The 20,601-nt window shown below is 35.6% G+C and overlaps 2 protein-coding genes across 3 annotated transcripts in view; one reads left to right on the top strand and one right to left on the bottom strand.

The window, feature by feature from the left end:
• Positions 1 to 12,260, bottom strand: part of LOC135208304 (uncharacterized protein DDB_G0271670-like) — a 52,476-nt gene extending 40,216 nt beyond the window's left edge. Inside the window, exons 1-3 of the mRNA XM_064240406.1 lie at positions 12,155 to 12,260; positions 11,511 to 11,515; positions 7,598 to 7,686 (exon numbers count right to left, since the gene is read on the bottom strand). Coding sequence (XP_064096476.1) covers positions 7,598 to 7,686; positions 11,511 to 11,515; positions 12,155 to 12,260 — 200 coding nt within the window. The remainder of the gene's footprint in view (positions 1 to 7,597; positions 7,687 to 11,510; positions 11,516 to 12,154) is intronic.
• The window catches only part of LOC135208527 (inactive dipeptidyl peptidase 10-like), a 710,904-nt gene that overhangs the window by 159,146 nt on the left and 531,157 nt on the right, over positions 1 to 20,601 (top strand). The gene's annotated exons all lie outside the window — the stretch shown is intronic.

Raw genomic sequence — 20,601 nt, 5'->3', positions numbered from 1 at the left:
GTGTTTTTTTATTTCCTTGTTATTTCCTCAAAAATCCCAAGAAGAAAAGGCTGCTATAATTCTTGTTTCCTTTTTGTGTTCTACGTCAGTAGAACAGTAGGATCTTAGGGTATCTCCTCTCTCTTCGGATTTATAATTCTGAAGAATGAATCACTATGACTTTTCTTCGTTTTTCTGTTTTATTTATGCACTCGTGTCTCTTGGATACCTTGGTGTCTTTCTCTATCTCTGGTTTCCCTGTTTATTTGTTAATAGTAAATAAACAATAGATATGTATACCTTCTACAAATGGAGATAAATTAAGAAAAATACTGTATTTTAAACGAACATCCTGAACGATAATTCATGTTGAAATAAGTCACGGCACCACAAAAATGAGAGATTTTGTAATTCACTGCTAACAAGGCTGAAGGCTAAGCTGAAAAGAGTTTATATAAGAAAGCTTTGTGAAACTCTACCATAAAACAGCACTTACGAGCAATTTATTGAGCTGACCATGAATTTACCAACGACAGGCGGCACTAAACCGGCCGAGAGAAGAATGGTATAGTACACCGTCTTTGTAGCATAAGGTCCAATATCTATATTACATTTCTTATTAGGATATTAGCTTTAGTATCGGACGAGAATAGCAGTCAGCCGATAAGTTACGGTCATATGTATAAATATATATATATATATATATATATATATATATATATATATATATATATATATATATATATAGTTTTTATCTTTTCACGCTTTGATGAACATGATTGATGTAAATAAAGGTATAAGCCACGAAGGAAAGTGAAACACTGGAGTAGCTGCAAGATCTTTCGACTCAACGTCTGCTAAGTGAAGTACGTTTAGTCGAAAGATCTTGCAGCTACTCCAACGTTTCACTTGCCTTCGTGGCTTATACCATTACTTATGCATTTATCACGTTCCAAACTTTCGTGATTCAGTTATACATGATTGATGTAGGTATTTATATGACATTGTTACTTACCATTTAATGAAGAACCGTTTTCAAGCGTCTGTGCTTAGATTTTATTCAAGAAAATGAAAACAGAACTCTGGGCAGCTGAATTGTTGGGGGGTGGAGGTGGGTGGGGGGGTGGGGGGGATTGCCAGGCTATTCACTTCTACGGCCATTATCCAACGTTAATGTGGAAGCAAGCATGAAAGGCCTGGAGGAGGCAATGACTGTATTAGTAGGAGGTTTAGTGACGTCGTAAAAGGATTGCAAGCAAGCGATAATGTGATCGTTGCTTGCGTGAAAATGGGTTTGCGAAGTATGATGATAACTGGCTGATGAAGCAGTTCACGGATTACGAAGGATAATCGGTGACGCGAAGACGAAGGTTAGGTTAGGATGAGTGTTCCAAGATAATAAACAGAGGAAGGAAAACAGCTGTAGGACAGGAGGGACCTTCAGAAGCGCGATAGAAACGAGAATGAAAGAAGGGTTTTGCATACATCGTATACATGATAATTAATTTGTCTTGTGATTGTCCTTGTATCATGTGCGTGATTGTAAATTTGCCATGTGATTTTGCTTACATAATGAACATGATAGTAAATTTGCTATGGGATTTTGCTTACATCATGTACAGGATAGTAAAATTTGGAGTGTGATTTTGCATACATCGTGAACATGATAGTAAAATTGGCAGGTGATTTTGCTTACATCATGTACAGGATAGTAAAATTTGGCATGTGATTTTGCATACATAATTTACATGATAATAAATTTGGCTTGTGTTTTTGCATACATAATGTACAGGATAACATGGCATTGGCAGAATAATGACTAAATTTTAGAATATAAATCCATGTCATGAGGAACAAAAAAATTATTGAACGTTTAAAAGCAATAGAAATATGCCTACATGATTATGACAAGAAAGGAATAGAATGACAAGAAGGGTTATATAAAAGCAATCAGACTGAAGAGCAAGAAATGGAGGGGCTATGTCTTAAATGGGGATTTGGGATGCGCTAACTGCGCCCCCCCCCCCCCACCCGCCCCAACCCACCCCCCCCCCCCCCACCACCCCCCCCCCCCCCCCCCCCCCCCCCCCCCCCCCCCCCCCCCCCCCCCCCCCCCCCCCCCCCCCCCCCCCCCCCCCCCCCCACCCGCCCCAACCCACTTGTTTTTTACCGATATAATCTACGAATGCTCTTCCTGTCAATCATGAGTAACTAGATGCTGCGTTCTGTATCAGGGATTTTCCTTTTTCATTATTCTGTGGGGGTTGTATTTACTGTATATCAGTGGACCGCGCGAAAAAATAGATCGATGTGGCTTCTTTTTCCAGTCCGAAGTACCATAAAAGTTTTTTCTTTCTGCTTAGCAAAACCGAGAGACCTTTATTGTTATCGTGTTCGAATGAACTTCCCAGAATGGCCTTTTATATGAGAGAGAGAGAGAGAGAGAGAGAGAGAGAGAGAGAGAGAGATTAGAAGTGTCAGTGGACTTCTCGAGATACGAGAAACCTCTTAGGTAGATTAAAAGATTCGAGAAAACACAAGGGCGACAGAGAGATCCATAAATTACCAGTGGATTTTATAAAAAAAAAAAAAGTACACATTTTCGGTTATAGGATATGGACCCAATCAAATCGATTAACTGTTCTTAACCATATTCTTGTTTTTCGTCACTTACGGTTAATTATTGTTCCCACAACGAACCAAAAAGAGAATGGTGTTTACTTTTATTAAATAGCCTGGACTGACTTTCTTTCTGTGGAATAAATTGGAATTCCATTTTCGTAATTTTCCCACTTCACTGATCGCTCCCTGAAAGAACCAGTACACATGATTTTTTATCTTCCATTGAGTTAGCCTGAATGGTTTTTATAGTCTAGTAACCAATAAAGTGGTATTTATTTCCTACTGAATAAATTCTAGTGACTTTTTCCTTATTAACTACTCTTGCATTTTAGTTTTTCACGTGATTTGAATTTTGTATAGCGGTGGGAATGAAATGAATTTTCCTTTATTATTATTTTAGCCCGAATTACTATACACCTTGTTTCCTCTTCTTAAGCCAGTGTGGGTGCTCTCTGTTTCCCTCTTGCCAGCAGAAATGTTTTCTTCCCTCTAGAAAAAAAATGTTTTTCCAACATCTGTTTGAATTGCATTTTCATTTACTACGTCATCGTGAATGTTAATCTGAGAACGGGACGCTCCAATGTTTTTTTTTCCTGTACTTGAAACTAACACGAATTAACATTATTATCTTCCCAACGAGGCAGAGGTAATTTCTCTTCCCTGGGCCTGGCCAGTGGTGTGGAGAAAAGTTGCCATATTGTTTTATTTTCTCCCAAAATTCAGAATTCCTTTTGCCAGTTGATTAGATTAAGATAAACAAACTGTTCTCTCCTCATGCGCTGGGACAAAACAGTATGATAAATAAAGTGTATTTCCAACATTAAGTATAATTGAGCGAGAACAATTAATAATGTTTATTTTCGTCTTTTGATGATAAAACTACGAGGTCCAGGGAGTGAAATAATGTTAGTCGCTTGTGCGATTTAACTATTTACGGTCATTAGCATCAAGTTTATGTTCGTTATAGCCTCCGGCGTGGCGTTCTAATAGAGAGTAAATCGTCTGTCTTGCCCGGGGGCTTTCGGGCTTCTCGCAAAATTAAACAATTCGGTGGGTTCTATATTATAAAAAATATATTTCGATATCATAGGACATTATTTGGAATGATACTAGAATAATGTACGTAGTAGAAGTTAATAAAAATGTGGCTTTCATCTTTTTTCCCCGGACCCTTCGTGCATTTCGGTAAATTAAACAATTCGGTGGTTTTTAAATAAAAAAGAATATTTCGATATTATAGGACGTTTATTTGGAACGATTTGGGTGAAACAATGAATTACTAAAATAATTATACGTAGTAGAAGTTAATAAAAATGTGACTTTCATAATTTTTTCCTGGAGCCTTAGTACATTTCGGTAAATAAAACAATTGTGTGGTTTTCAAACAAAAAATAATTCGATTTTACACGACAATTATTTGGAATGATGTGGATGAAAGAATTCGTGACACTTGAATAATTATACGTAACAGAAATTGATAAAAATGTGACTTTCGAGAAGAAATTCTCGTAAAATTATCAAAAATGTTTACAGACTTTTGGCGTCGATGTTCCCGAACATCAAATATCTTCAGGCACAGGAAGTCTCTCTGCTTGTGGAATGTCAGCAATTGAAATTACCAGCCTATGGTAGTTTCGTAATTACCATACCAATTGCTATATACTATATATAATAAAAGACGGCCTTGGGGGAACGCTGATCCTCAGTTATTAATTTTGAAGGCGGAGGCTTTGAAGTGTTAATATCACGAATTCCGTTCTGTGACATTTCTAAGCACTGTTTCCTGCCTCTTCAATTAGCGAGCGCCCTTTGCCTAGTTTCGACTCTTACTGGCCGCCGCTGTTGCCGTGTCCCTCGAAATCAGTCTCTCTCTCTCTCTCTCTCTCTCTCTCTCTCTCTCTATGTATATATATCTATATATATATATATATATATATATATATATATATATATATATATATATATATATATATATATATATATATTACCTGCTCTCTCTCTATATTACCAGCTCTATCTATCTATAATTTACCTGCTCTCTCTCTCTCTCTCCTCTCTCTCTCTCTCTCTCTCTCTCTCTCTCTATCTATATATATATATATATATATATATATATATATATATATATATATATATATATATATATATATATATATATATATAATATATATATATATTACCTGCAGAAACTGCTCAAGATTACGACCGTATTTCATTGAGTTCTTTGTATGACAGCCTCCCAAATGAGATTTTGCTGTTTCGTCCGCCTTTTGGTTATTCAGCGTAAAAATACGCTCCTAGAATAAGGATGGTTTGATCCGTAAAAATGAGAACTCGGAATATGGGACCGGCATATACGTAGTAAGCTTTACCGAATACGTCAGTTCAAAATTAATGATTTCCCGGAAAAAAACCAAGCCAAGTCCATTATCCTATCCCCGAGAAATGTATTATTGGACGTTTTTGTATTCTGGAATTATAATAATGTGGCGATTCCGGAATTATTTTTCTTATATCGGTGGATGGTGGTACGGCTATTCGAAATATATATGAATAGCTAGGGTTTTTATATAAGCCATAGATAGCATCTTGCGTAGTTATATGAAGGTAAGAATCTGTAGAATAGACTTCATCGTGGCATTACTCCTCACCGGATAAAAAGTGATATACGAGGATAGCCCTCTTGCAAAAATACTTAACGACGTGAGAGTCATCGCTCTAAACGAAAGCCATACAAGAAATAATGGATGGAAGTTAGAGCTGAAGAGATACAACACATCCCATAATGGGAACTTCTTTACACACAAGATATGTGGCACGTGGAATATACTGTCATCAGAAGTTGTAACAGCAACAGTGTGGAAGAGTTTAAAAGAAAGCTAGACAAAATCATTAGGACACAGTGAATGCACAGTAAAACCTGCTCCTACAGATAAGTGAACACACGATGTCTCCTCGGATGGACTAACAAGTCTTTGAGACATCCTAATCCTTGTAACTCCTTGTAAGTCGCAGATGCGGCGTTTGTGCGGAATTCATGACTGCATTCCGCGTAACACCGGATGTTTTCTCTGAGCTTGTTGTGACGTTGACAAGACGTTGTTTATGGTTTATCAGGTGAAGGGCAGAAAAAGAGCGATTCATCTATAGATTTTCGTTCGAGTTTTGTACTGGTCCGCTGGTAGGGTTGCTAGCGTCGTGTCATGCCGATCAGATGGCTGCGAAAAATCTCAGGTTTTGTATCATGATTAGTTACTGCTGCAGTGTGGGGTCTGCGGTGGGAGGTAGAGACCAAGATTCTTTGGAAGGTTGAATTTCAAGTCAATGGCCCCTATTGGTGGGCTTGTTCCACGTGAATAGGTTTCATCTAATAATAATGATAATGATAATAAAGAAATTAGAAACTTGAGTCGTCTCGTCAAAAGAAAATGAACTTAGAATGTTATTCTGCGTAAGACGAGGATGATGAGTATGAGGGATAAACGTCTAAAAGGAATAAATAGAAAAAAGTTGGAAAATACAAAGACACAGAAATACAATTTAGGAGAATAGCATTCTTAGTATATATCTATAAACGAACCCATTTATTCTCATACCACGGCAGAGTAGTGTGTTTTCAGTTTGTTTTTACGACTCGAATACAGAAATTAATAAGTATTTTTAGAAGTACAAGATGAACAAACACACGAGTGGTATCCTGAATTTCGATAGCTATAGATTTGAGCTAATATGAGTTTTATTATGAACAGCACATTAATCAAAGGGGGAAATTATGTGGGGTTACTGTTGACAATCGTCAGTCGTTGCTCGGTGTGGACTTTCAACCCCCTCGTCCTATTTTTGAAAACTGGGATGAAATTAGAGGATTTTTCTATGAGACGCTGGAACCAATTAACGAGGCTATTCTATACTTTTCACAAAGTCACGTACTCATTTCCATCTTTTACCTTGCTCGAAATTTTACGCAGAACCAACGACGTGAGTTGCGATGGTCGAATTTTGGTAAGACAGACAGTATTTTGAAATCAGATATAAAAAAAATGTCAAATAATAGTTGCGGGTTAAAATTCACGGACAATAAGGTACTCAGATGGCTGTTTACTCAAGAGATGAAAGAGGGAGGACGTATAGAAAACGCGATTGCGCCACTTGTTTTCTTTATTGTATAATAATAGTCAGATTAATTGAGCCCGGTTCCAAATTACAGGTCTTTGTTTACTGGTTATCGATGGTCAATATGCTGTCGTCCCTCGGTTTTCATTTCCCGTTGGTTGTTTTGAAGGAATATTCCCCTTCGTAAACAAACTGTTTTCTTGAACAAATAACGTCTTGATTATCCTCGGTTACTTTTATCCAATTGGAAGGGGTGATACAGGAACACTGTAAATGTTTGCAATTCTGTAAGTCACGAAAAAATCTCATAACAGGGAGAATAGGACGAAACCATCTTGATGAATTGCGTATTATGATCCTTCGCTTCCCTGGTCTCTGGTCTGGGCTGTTTTAACAAAAATCAACTGGATTCTGTTTTTTTTTCTGAATGTAATGAAAAGCTGATAGACTGTCTCATTTCACCGCTAGTATCCTCCTACACTTTATTTATCAAAAAGTCTCTTGTCTGTCTGTTTGTTTATTAACGTCATGTTTTGCCTTGTTCCTGCAAATAATATCATTCCTGTATCAGGACAACAAAAGAGTACATATCTTCCATGTATTTTATGTAGCTGCAGATTTGCATAATGAAAACCGAGATACGTCTCATCTGAGATTTCACATCGCATAAGAGCTACTATATCATGAGACTTATAAATTGCAAATGAAGATATGGAATTGCAATTGACTAGTCATGGTCAAGAAAGTAAAACAAAACGCGTAAATTGATACTCACAAGACGCCACTCATGTTTCGACATCTCGAGTGGAAATACGCAGTTCCATTCCGGAGGTAGTTTATCAGAAGTTTGACAGTTCTGTTACATTTTGACAGCTTCTCTTACCTATGCTTTGAACTGTTTTGATTATCCTCCTCGCCCCTTGACATATTTGATGAATGCTCAAGATACTGAATGCGTAGCACATATGATCCCTGCAGGAGAGAGCAAAAATACTTTTGTTCTGTCTCCCGGTGTATTAATTGCCTTAAAAAGCAAATGTTTCTGAGTATATTGAATTAAGTTATTCGGGTAATATACGTAATGTTCCCGTGAGCAGCTGAATTAGGAAGAGTGAAATCATCAAGACGGCCATGAAGGATTAATATGAAATATATTCTAACTTTCAAATATGGAGGTGGAATAGTTTTCGTCTCACAGTCATTAGGAATTACTTAAAAAAAATAACATTCCTGTTAATTAATGTCGATACCAAGACAGTTCCGTTCTCGAGTCTCATAATTTCCAAGAGTTCTAAAATTAGCCTGTGATATGAAAAAGCTTGCACGGTCTTTGCATGAAAGGATATTCAAAAGAAGGTCAGGAGACCGAGAAAAAAAGTGTACTAATGAGGCTCAGAGAACCGGAAAAAAAGAAAACATTGCATTTTGACGACACTGTTGTCCTCCTTTCTGAATGTTTCTTGATGCCTAAGATCTTAATCTTTTAAGCAGAGTTGCTCAGAGAGTTTATTTTTATTTTCCTTACCAAGGGCTATAATGATCGAGTTCACTTCGAAAGCACAGTCACGTTTTGGGCAGCGCAAGAATGTGGTATCGCTTATGATTCTCAATGTCCTCTGACCAATCTTTAAATCGTAGCAAAATACGGCGTTAACTGTAGATGAAGACACCAAGCATATGATGGTCATTATTTACAGGGACAGGAGAAGAAAATTTCTAGTTTTGCGATGTGTCATTAATGAAGATCTTTTAATGCTAGACTTTTAATTTCCTGAAAACTGAATGACAGTGGATTAAGATGTTGCTTTAGTGTGAAAAATGAAAGCGAAATAGGTTCTTAGTCATATTTATACTTCCTGCGGAAATTCAAAGGAAGCATCGCACATCCTTGCTGGAAACCACATACATGTATCGAATAGAAATTCCTTATTGGGGTATCTCGATATTTCTGCTCGCTTATTTCAAAACGAACCTGGGGCGATAAATATCTGTAAATAATATTATAGTAGCTTAAAACCAGATCATAAGAAATAAAAGCACTTTGATCTTATAAGTAGAATTAAGCATAATAAGCCTAAAACCAGCTAATCCCAGGTACAGTCGCTGTTGTGAGAAAGTCAGCGAGGAATGAACAAATAAAACTAAGGCAAGCGTAATAGAAGCAAGTATGCTGGTAGCCTCGCTAATTCCTCGTTGACAGGGAGAAAAGTGCCTATCACATTCACCGAAGTGGTCTTGATCATCGGCATTACGACTTAGCTTTTCCCCGCTATTACGCAAAACGTCATTATTGTCTTCGATCCGAACGTTTTTTCTAAATGAAAAAACCAAGTTTTCTCCAGAGGAAAATTGACAGAGTGCGAATTTTTGTTTTTATACTAACACAGAACCAAAATTCTATCTTTCTGATTAAAGACACACGCGAGAGCAGTTCCGACATATGGGCTAAACTTATATATCATAAGGCTGTGGGTGAGAATGATATAAATTGACAGATGGGTTTTGTGTGAACTACTGAAGACGCAGAATAGCTGTGAACGTGAATTTAAAGAGAGAGAGAGAGAGAGAGAGAGAGAGAGAGAGAGAGAGAGAGAGATTAGGGTTTGTGCCTCTTTGAGTCCGTAAGAGAGATAGAGAATAAGTGAGAGAGCGGTTGAAACATTGCGTATGTGCTGGAGCACGTCTCTTTTTCTTTTCATACGTGAATAATTTTGTACACGAATATTCTCCCGTCAAACCGTTTCATCATCATTTCCAGCATATTTGATCTCATGTTCTGCTGAATGCGAAGCAGCTTTGAGGGAGGTAATAAAGACAAAACCGTTATTTCCAGGAGCACCGTATATATTGCACCTGCATTTGCATTCTGTGATGAAATCACTTGAATCGTTAGGGCATTGGGCAAACCTGGTTCCAAATCCGCTTTGTTACAATAAGTTAAACAAAGGAATTTATCTTTATATTATTTGTCTGTCCGTGGTTACTTCGCTTTCGGGGAGGCTTTAATGGTTCTTGAAACTAGTCAAGATACAAAATCACTTCAAGTCAAACAACAAACTTTTATGTATGTATCTGTATTTTCACTTCAGTATTTTTTATATAAAGTATGAATGAAACAATCATCTTAATATGAATTATTATTTCAGAATATGTCTTATTGAAAGTTATTGCTGCCTTCAGCACTGTTGATTCTACAGAGTAACTCTCTATTTTTCGTATTTAAGTCTTCTCATAGTTGCTTAAACTGGCAAGCAACATGCCGAAAGGGGTTGTCAAAATCTGTGAATTTGTCATAATCTTGTTTATTATACATCCACAATTTCAGTATATGAAACCTATTCACACGGAAGAAGGGCACGGGGCCATTGGCTTGAAATTCAAGCTTCCAAAGAATATGGTAGATTCGCATCAGCCGTGCATCCGATAGGCTAATCACATAACTGGAAATTCTCAGTGTCTCGAGAGAGTTCACATAGGCCGGATGTATGTTCCACCTCTCCTGGGGGATACGTTTTTCCAAGGAGAGGTGGAAAATACATCTTGCCAATGTGAACCATCGAGAGACACACTGAAAGTTTCCAGCCCTGTCATTGGCTTGTCAACAGACAATCAGTAGCGTCGTAAGGGACTGGCCTAGACATCACATACACGGTTGATGTGATTCTACTATAGCTACCTTACCAGCGGACCATCTTGGAAAGACGAGCGTCGGAGTTTTAGTACGTTCATAGCATTATAAACTTTCGCTTTCTGCAATGAATATTGACGGCTGGATTTTCATGAGCGTCGAGAGAGCCCTCTGAACAAAAAACTAGGCGTAAAGATTCGTGCCAAGGAATATATTACGCGCTGAGGTGTAGTATCCTCCGACGTCAGAAGTGGCCTTGCAATTTGTTTACGATGTTTTTTTTATGCTAAATGGTGGACTGAGATGGACTATGAAAAAAGGAATATTTGTTTATGTGTGTGTGTGTGTGTGTGTGTGTGTGTGTGTGAGTATGCGTGTGTTTATTCATTTATTTGTCTGTGTTTTGTTATATTGTAGGTCTTGCTCTTAGAAAAGGCCATGAAATGTACATTAGGTCAGACACATATTACTTCTTCCATAATATGAGGATGATGTATCTGGAACTAGAAACGGACTACTGCAGAACCCAGGCACAGAAAGGCATTAGAGAATTAATATTGACCAGATGCCCTATTCACGTCCAAAGCTCTATCGATGTCCCAATGCACCTGGCTCTTGCGTATGATTCCTAATAAGGGCGTCGGTGTAGGAGTTCAGTAGCTTCCTTAAGGAGTGTATGCTGTCATGCAACCGCTCTCCATATTCACCTTTTTTTTATTTATAAAGGTTTTTTTTTATCTTCTTCCTGCACCTTGAGTCCTTGTTCCTTCCCTCCTATACCAAGAGGACTGACTCCCTGCTGTTCCAGTGATCTCATCGTGGAATTGACTGCACTCCCTACCCACTCCTTCCACCTTTATGTCTTTAGCCTTACCTAACAGTTCAGCCATTCTTTCCTCATGTGCTTTTTCATTTATCTCTTATCTCTCGTAAGGATGTAAGTGTATATATATATATATTATATATATATATATATATATATATATATATATATATATATATCATATATATTATATAGATATATATATATATATATATATATATATATATATATATATATATCTATATATCTATATATATATATATATACATATATATATATATATATATATATATATATATATATATATATATATATATATATAGATATATAGATATATACACTTACCCCTTCTACGAGGGATAAGAGATAAATGAAAAAGCACATGAGTGTTTTCGTGGTGTACTCAGCTGAAAGGAAATGGCTCCAACAATGCCAGGCAATAGCCCACAATATCAAAGACAAAGCAGGTGCTGGGACAATTTGCACAGGTGGAAGGTTAGAATTTATATGAATACGATATTATATATATATAATATAATATCTTTCTATCTATCTATCTATTTATCTATCAATCTATCTATCTATCTTCTATCTACCTATCTATCTATCTATCTATACATACATACATATATGTATATATATATATATATATATATATATATATATATATATATATATATATATATATATGTACATGATATATATATATTATATATATATATATATATATAGATATATATATACATATATATATAGCTATATATATATATATATAATATATGTCTGTATAGATAGATAGATAGTATATATATATAATATATTCGTATTCATATAAATTCTAACCTTCCACCTGTGCAAATTGTCCCAGCACCTGCTTTGTCTTTGATATTGTGGGCTATTGCCTGGCATTGTTGGAGCCATTTCCTTTCAGCTGAGTACACCACGAAAACACTGTGACTCTCCCATTGGCCATTATTGTTGCATATTGCCTCCGGGCGCAGCCGAGGAGGAGGAGGAGGAGGAGGAGGAGGAGGAGGAGGAGGAGGAGGAGGAGGATGATGTTGATATGGCAAGAAGCGGCAATATCCATCTCATATCCTGACATTTATTGCAACTCTTTTGAGATCTTTTCGTCACCGGGTGAGGATCGTTCGCGTTTGACTCTTCTTCCTTTCAAGATTTCTCCTTGAGAGTGTTCGAGGTGCCTGTTTTCTTGCCGGAAGATGCTTTGTTTATAATCGATGTTGTTCATGTTGTTGTTCATCTTGTTAAAATACAGCATATTTATTTTAATTTTCGTCGGTTAAACAACGCTCTGTTTGACTGTGGATTTTAGCATGCGCCCCGAGTCAGCTGGAGGGCGTATCACGCCTTGTTTCGGCTTTATCCTATGCCTGGGTAAAGGGCTAAATATCACATTTGTTCTATTTTTGACACCTAATTCGAAAATTGTTAGCTGTCTCATTTTCTTTAAGTTTGGTGTTTATAAATACTTATTGACTTTCCTCAAATTTTGTTTTTATATTTAAAACAAGACGACCGTTCCTTCATACCTCCGTAGCTGTGAGTTAACAAATATGGGTTTTTACATCTTCTTTACTTAACTATTAAGAATATGGCTGTTGTTTGTCTCTTATACAGGTGTTTTCATTAGTGATCATGACATGCTATAACCCTCTTCTGTTGTGGGAGAAACTAAAATGTCATCGTTTCCCTTTCCTTTACCGTTATGCAAAAAATTATAGTCGCATCGGTACTCTATGATATTCCAAGCAGATAGTAAAAAATCACTGGCAAGGCGGCTGAAGTAGTTGGGAACCTCACTTAAGAAAAATGTATCATACAATTTTTGCTGAATCAGGTGTTAGATATCGAAACTGTATTTGACTGAAAGCCTAAGCGTGGTGCGATACCTGGAAAAATACAGCAACTGTATATTAATAGTGATCAGGGTTGGTAATTGAAAAAATAAAGAAAAAATCTGATTTATTTGATTATTTTGATTTATTTGGTTTTTTTATTTGTTAGATGTTTTTCCAATCCTTTTTTTTCCCTCAAAATGTATTTTATGACAGAATTACTATTGATTCATCTTTTAGGTTTCCAGTTCCGGCCTAAAGTATGTACTTGCAATTTTTTTTATATCAAAATAAATAGATGCAGCACAGTTATGCTTAAGTTTTTATTAACCTCCAAACCATATATTTCAATTTGTTTTCCTTTCAAATATTAAAAAAAAATCATGATTTTTTAAAGGAAAAAATCAATGATTTAATCACTCGATTAAATCAGTTTGATTTAATCATTGCCAACCCTGATAGTGATATTAGAAAACCTCGAAGGTATATATATATAGAGTAAGCAACTGCAAACAGTCGCATGTATAACTCCTTGAGAGTTCAACTTGCGTGCGCTTGTGCTTGCATATTCAAGGAGACGTTGAGGAGGATCTGGAGAAGAGCAACTGAGAGCGAAGAGCAATCGAAAACTCATCTTTATTGCACGTTTCCTATTTCGTACTCCAAATTGGAAGACGAAGTTCATTTCAAATGAGAGAAAAAGTGGCTGGGTCTCACTGAATTTCATTGTGCATAATAAATCAGGGATTATGTATTAATACTCTCCACGGCTTTCGTAGGAAGAACCAGTAGTATTGATTCTGGCTTTCGAGTAACGAGCCCTTGCCCAATACTTTTTCCCCCAACTGAGAAAGGCGTTTCATCTCAAAGCTCTCGCTTGAAAGGAAGACTTGTGCTGCCCAGAGAGAGAGAGAGAGAGAGAGAGAGAGAAAGAGAGAGAGAGAGAGAGAGAGAGAGAGAGAGATAGAAGGAAAGAGAGAGAAGAGAGAGAGAGAGAGAGAGAAGGAGAGAAAAACATTCTGATGAGAGATTCCACTCGGATGAAAGGATAAAGAAAAAAGTTGAAGATCGTGTAAAAAAGCTAACTGGCCTCAGAAACAAAGGCTGATATTAGAGAATAAACTACAGATATAGCAATATATTTTAATGTATTCTTCTGCCACTATACATTGGTACATTATGCAGAAATTTTGTTGAAGTTTAGATATCACCTTTGAATGGACCATCATCTCCGTTGATATCTAAGCCTTAGACCCACCGATTAAAACAAGGCGTGATCCGACCTCCAACTTGCTCGGGATGCATGCAAGATTTTCCCGTCAAGCATAAGTTCTAAACGTTATATTCCTAACTCAATGTATATTAAAAAGCGCTAAAATCTACGGTCAAATATATCCCTGTTTCGCCAATGAAAATTAAAATAAATATGCAATATTTTAATAGAAATAATTTTATTTACTGTTTAACATGTGCATTAGTTATTTTTTACATTTTCATTCTAATAAATAAATCATAAATATTCTATCCTAAAATTACTGCTCTAAAATCTACGGTCAAATAGATCCCTGTTTCACCAATGAAAATTAAAATAAATAGGTTATGATATAGTTTAATAGAAGTATTTTTTACTTACTGTTTAACATGCACATTATTTATTTTTTACATTTTTATTCTGATAAATAAATCATAAATATCCTAAACTAAAATCCCTGTATCTTTAACTCAACGCAAAACACCTTTTCCAGATATTTTTAGGGTTTCCTAATCCTCCCAACAAGAACAACAACAACAACAAAGTAGTTTATTTGTAGGCTTACTCCCCGAGTGAGTGAAAACATGGAAAGCAGAAGTCCCGACGGTCAATAGATTAAACTTTCCATTCGTGCAGGTGCCGATTAGAAGTGGGAATGAGAAAAGAACCCTTTTGCTTGTCTCCTCTTCTATCATATGTTCCCGGAGAAGTCAGCAATTTTTCATTTTTGCAAAATGATATGATCTGATTAATGGAATTTCTTACCTCACAAAATGAAAGGGATTCAATCCCATCAGACAGCCCGCTGAGAAATGGAATGGATCATTAAGGTATTTTTGAAGTTATGCAAGATTTGTCCTTTCTGTGAGACTACATCAAAGAGTTAGAAAATTTGCTTTTTTCTCATTATCATTTTTGTTTTTAATGCTCACGGCACATGTTCAATTAAATCATGGTTGCGTCTGAAGTGAATCGCTGTTCACAATAAGAGTTTCTTTCCATATTTATATATATTTGTTCCATCTGTAAATGTTTGAAATTTTTGCTATGAACACAGACATATATACACATACATACATACATACATACACACACACACGCACAGCACACACACACACACACACACGCACACACACACACACACACACACACATATATATATATATATATATATATATATATATATATATATATATATATATGTTACAAACCCTAAGATCCAAATGAAGTACCAAATGACGTAATTAGGACAACCAGGCAGTATTCGAACCCACATCCAGAATTAACAGAATGAGGTATTCAAGTGGCCATGACCACTGACCGCCCTCAGATCTTAAACAACTACTGAGGCTAGAGAGCTGCAAATTGGTATGTTGTTCATCCACCCTCCAATCATCAAACGTACCAAATTGCTGCCTTCTAGCCTGAGTGGTTTTGTTTATTTTAATTTAAGGTTAAAGTTAACCATAATTGTGCGTCTGACAACGGTATAAGCAAGGCCACCACCGGGCTGTGGTTAAAGCTTCGTGTCTGCGGCTCATACAGCATTATACCGAGACCATCGAAAGATAGATCTATTTTGTCGCCTTGATTGTACGATCTACAGAAAACTGTTGCACCGAAGAAACTTCGGTTGATTCTGTTTATATATATATATATATACTATATATATATATATATATATAGATATAATATATATAGATATATATATATATGTATGTATATAGTTCCACACACAAGCTATTGATTCATTACAAATCTCCCGTATCTCATCTTACCAATGAAAAATGCAAAATGGTAAGGAAAGGAAAGTGACTATGTGGCGGAAGAGACCATGTGTAACAATAATTCAGGGAGAATTCGTAGCGTCTCTTAAGAGAACCGCTGGAGACGTGGTATTTTCCATTCGAAATCTCTCCTTATTAGGGAAGCTGCTGCTGCTGTTGACGACAATACAGCAGAATCCCGTCATTCAGCATTTTAGTCTTCAAAAACTTTAGGGTCATCGTTCCAACAATGCGAAGATAATTATTATCCCCTGTAATTTGTTGGAGATAATCGCTGCGACCAGCAGAATGGGGACGAGGCTAGGAGAGGCCAGAGGCGGTCTGAGATCTGGGACTGACGGGGATTTGTGCAATGTAAATATTTATGGAGTGAAATGAATGAATATTTTTCGTCTGTTTCCCTTCACGAAATTGATATCGGTTGAAATCTTAAAATGAGAAAAATGAACGTTTCCCAGTGCAGGATACGTAGGAAATATATCTATATATATATATATAATATATATATATATATCACTATCTATATATCATAATATTATAATATAATATATATATATTATAGATATACACACACATATATATATATATATTATATATATATATATATATATATATATATATATATATAGATATATATGCCGTAGCGGTTGCACTGTGAAACAAATGTTAGGAGAGGGTGGAAATAATGTTAATGTCAACATTTCATAAAGAAAGCGAGTTATACAGCATTCTTGGAATTGACGTTTCATTTGATAATTGCACCTGTATTGGCACAGCTCGTTTTCCATGTTGCTTTCAAATAAGATGTCATCTTTTCACTGCGTTCACAGTTGTTGACACGCTGTTGCAATAAACTAGCGCAACAACAGGCAATTCCTGTCATTCAGCAATTCATCAGAGAGACCTAATACTGTTTGTGTGGAACTGCTGGCTCGAAAGAGGGGGCTCGTTAAAATCATAGCGCTCTCCATCGCTACAACGCGGCCAATTTAGCAGTGCCTTTAGAGGAATTTTTGCCATATATCCGTCAACGAAGCGGCCGTTCACAGCAGAGTCCCTCGTATTGTTTCCACTGGCAGTGTGGGCCGGGAGATAAACCGTCATCACCCCGTTACTCCATTTCTGGCGAAACATTCGCGCCCTCTCTGCTTCTCTGCTTCTGTGCTGCTGCTGCTTCTGCTGCTGCTGCTTTTCGATTCGCACCTGGAAGGTTCGCGCGGTATGTTGAGATGGGTTGCATCTCGTCCTGTGCAAAATATGGTGCCTTGATTTTCCTCACGGGAGAACTCAGCTCGTAATTGTGCATTCTGTTGACAATGAACTCAGTCCTTGAATAGTTAAAAGTGCAGGATAATAATAATAATAATAATAATAATAATAATAATAATAATAATAATAATAATAATAATAAATAATAATAATAATAATAATAATAATAATAAGGAAATAAAGGAACTCACATTTGCATTGAACACTTTTTCTTATTCTCTTGCCAATGAACCCAGTCCTTGAATACTGAAAATTGCAGGATAATAATAATAATAATAATAATAATAATCAATAATTAATAATAATAAGAATAATAATAATAATAATATAATAACAATAATAATTAAGGAACTAAGGGAACACATTGCATTGAACACTTCTTTTTATTCTGTTGCCAATGAACTCAGTCCTTGAATACTTAAAATTCCAAAATAATAATAATAATAATAATAATAATAATAATAATAATGTAATAATAATATAATAATAATAATAATAATAATAATAATAGGGAAATGAGTGAACTGACATTTGCATTGAACACTTTTTCTTATTCTGTTGTCAATGAACTCAGTCCTGGGCTACTTGAAATTGCAGGATGATAATAATAAAAAAGATAAAAATGAAATAAGTGAACTGATTTTTGTATTGGACATTTTTCCTTATAGGGGTCCTCAGCTCGAATTATGTATTCTGGCCAATTAACTCAGTCCTTGAATACTGGAAATTGCAGTATAAGGGAAAAAATAAAATAAGTCAACTGATTTTTGTATTGGACATTTTTTTTCTTACACGGGACCTCAGCTTGTAATTATGCATTCTATTGTCAATTGACCCAGTCCTTGAACAATTAAAATAACGGAATAAGAACAGAGGAAAAAAAAAGGAAATACGAGAACTGACATTTGCGTTGGACACAAAGTCTCTCTGTTGCTTTGGAGTCGAATTCTTTGCATCAGTTCCTTTAACAGTGAATTCGGGATTTCCAGCGTACCCTTTTAAAGATGAATGCCAGTATGCACGGCTAGTGGTGTAGGATGGCGTCCTGAGAGCTCCTATGCTTTGACAGAGCCACGTAGGGGAGGACGCCATTTTTATTTTTATTTTAATAGATCATTCATGTTTCCGTCAATCTACTATCGAAATGGGAGCCAATAATCAACTTGTTGAAAGGTATAGCGTTCACGCATAACAAGACTTCAGTCTCACTCATGCACCAGAAATGGACAACTTTGAAAGATTGAAGAAAAAGTGTACAGGTTTATTTTGTAAACATTTCATGGATATGAATATGAATGATATATTTAATGTCTATATGCATATATATAGATATATATATATATATATATATATATATATATAGATATATATATATATATATATATATATATATATATATATATATATATATATATTTGGTGGTTCAGTAACTTTTCTTAGTTTTAACCTATATTTTATAGATAAAATATATTTTATATAACAATGTGAAAGGATTTTTTTTTGTAATAAAATGAAAGGAAAAAAAAAAATTTGTTTCGCTGTACTCGACATAAACGAATTGCCAACACTTGAACTTTAAAATATACTGGTCGTTACAGAAAGCTACAATAGATCACTCGATAGTATTTTTTTGAGGAAAAACGCAGTTAAAGATATATTGTCAACCTGCCAATACAGGATGACAATTTTTAAACCGAATGGGGATGTGTATATTACAGTTCTAAAAATGGATGAAATAAGTACTGTGATAAGGAATGAGGTATACGAGATTTAAGTTAAAGGCCAAGCGCTGGGACCTATGAGGTCATTCTGCGTTGGAGGGAAAATTGAGAGGAAAGGAGGTTTGAAAGGTGTTACTGGAGGAAAACCTCAAAGCAGTCGCACTCATCCCCCCCCCCCCCCCTCCAAAAAAAATACTGGCCTGGAGAATACTATGAAGATATCGATTTCCAAACGTATAATGGAAAAGTGAGTTCATTCATTAAAATGATGCGTAGTAATGATGCTTCTAGACAGGTAACACGATGTACTAACAAAAAGAAAAACAGTCCTTTTTTTTTTTTTTTTTACCTTTAACACAGTAAATTCTTGCTTCGGTATAAAATACCTCGGCGGTTTCTTAACTGAGGTTTCTTGATTGTTGACTTTAAACCTTGAAGATAACACTCTCCTGAAATACATGTTTTTCCCTATAAGCTTTGCATTATTTTAGACTAAGCGTTTTTATTTATTTATTTATTTTTTTACTCAATCCCGGCAAAAAGAATCCAATATCTTTTTCAGCTTTGCATCCTTTGTTGTGGACAGACTGACACAAAGAAAGGGGAGGAGAGATAGAGAGAGAGAGAGTTGCATTTTATTCATGCATTTTTTTGTGGCCGTTGGCCTTTTGTCTTATGGCTGTGGGTGGTGTAGGTACTACCTTTGACGCGTGCGGTAGGTCTAGTCCGCTAGGTATTCTATTTTGCTTTCCTCCTTTCACTTTTGCAAACTGGTCTGGTGAAAATATGGAGGAACAAAGGAAAGGTTTTTGGTGAACTGGAAGTAATCATACCCCAAAAGAATTTAGTTGCAGAGTGAGAGAGTTAGATGAAATGATCGAAAGTAAAATTGCATTGATCTCCAACCATCGACTGTAGTACTCTTTCAAGCATTGTTGTGTCATGTAAATGATTATAAAAAAAAAAAGTGTCTTTTATCACAAACTGGCAAGTATATGACAGTACTCGTAGGGAACTCTTTGAAATATATATATATATATATATATATATATCTATATATATATATATATGTACTATATATATATATATATATATATATATTTATATATATATATATATATATATATATATATTGAAAATACGCTATCACAATATTCAGTATGGTGTATTGAACCCGCTTGTTTGTTTAAATTTGTGATCCAATATAGTTCAGCAAAAGTGAAAGTCTTTTATATTAACAAAAAAGTCTTGTTAATCTTTTGCCAAAAGAAAGTCTTGACAAACTATTGCCAAAAAAGTCTTGTTAAACTATTGCCAAAAAAAAATTCTTGTCAAACTATTGCCAAAAAAAAAAATCGTGTCAAACTATTGCCAAAAAAGTCTTCTCAAACTATTGCCAAAAAAAAAAGTTTTTTCAAACTATTGCCAAAGTTATACTTAAACAACGCCATAGCAAGTTGCACGTCACGGACACGGTCGTTGCCTTAGGATATAATGCTGACCAGGTGGAAAATAAGATAGTTTTACAAGCATGTATCTGTTGATTAA

Source organism: Macrobrachium nipponense, chromosome 35 (genome assembly GCF_015104395.2).
Source record: "Macrobrachium nipponense isolate FS-2020 chromosome 35, ASM1510439v2, whole genome shotgun sequence".
Lineage (NCBI taxonomy): Eukaryota > Metazoa > Arthropoda > Malacostraca > Decapoda > Palaemonidae > Macrobrachium > Macrobrachium nipponense.
The sequence above is the reverse complement of the archived record's forward strand: the minus strand, read 5'-3'. Positions and strand labels throughout refer to the sequence as shown.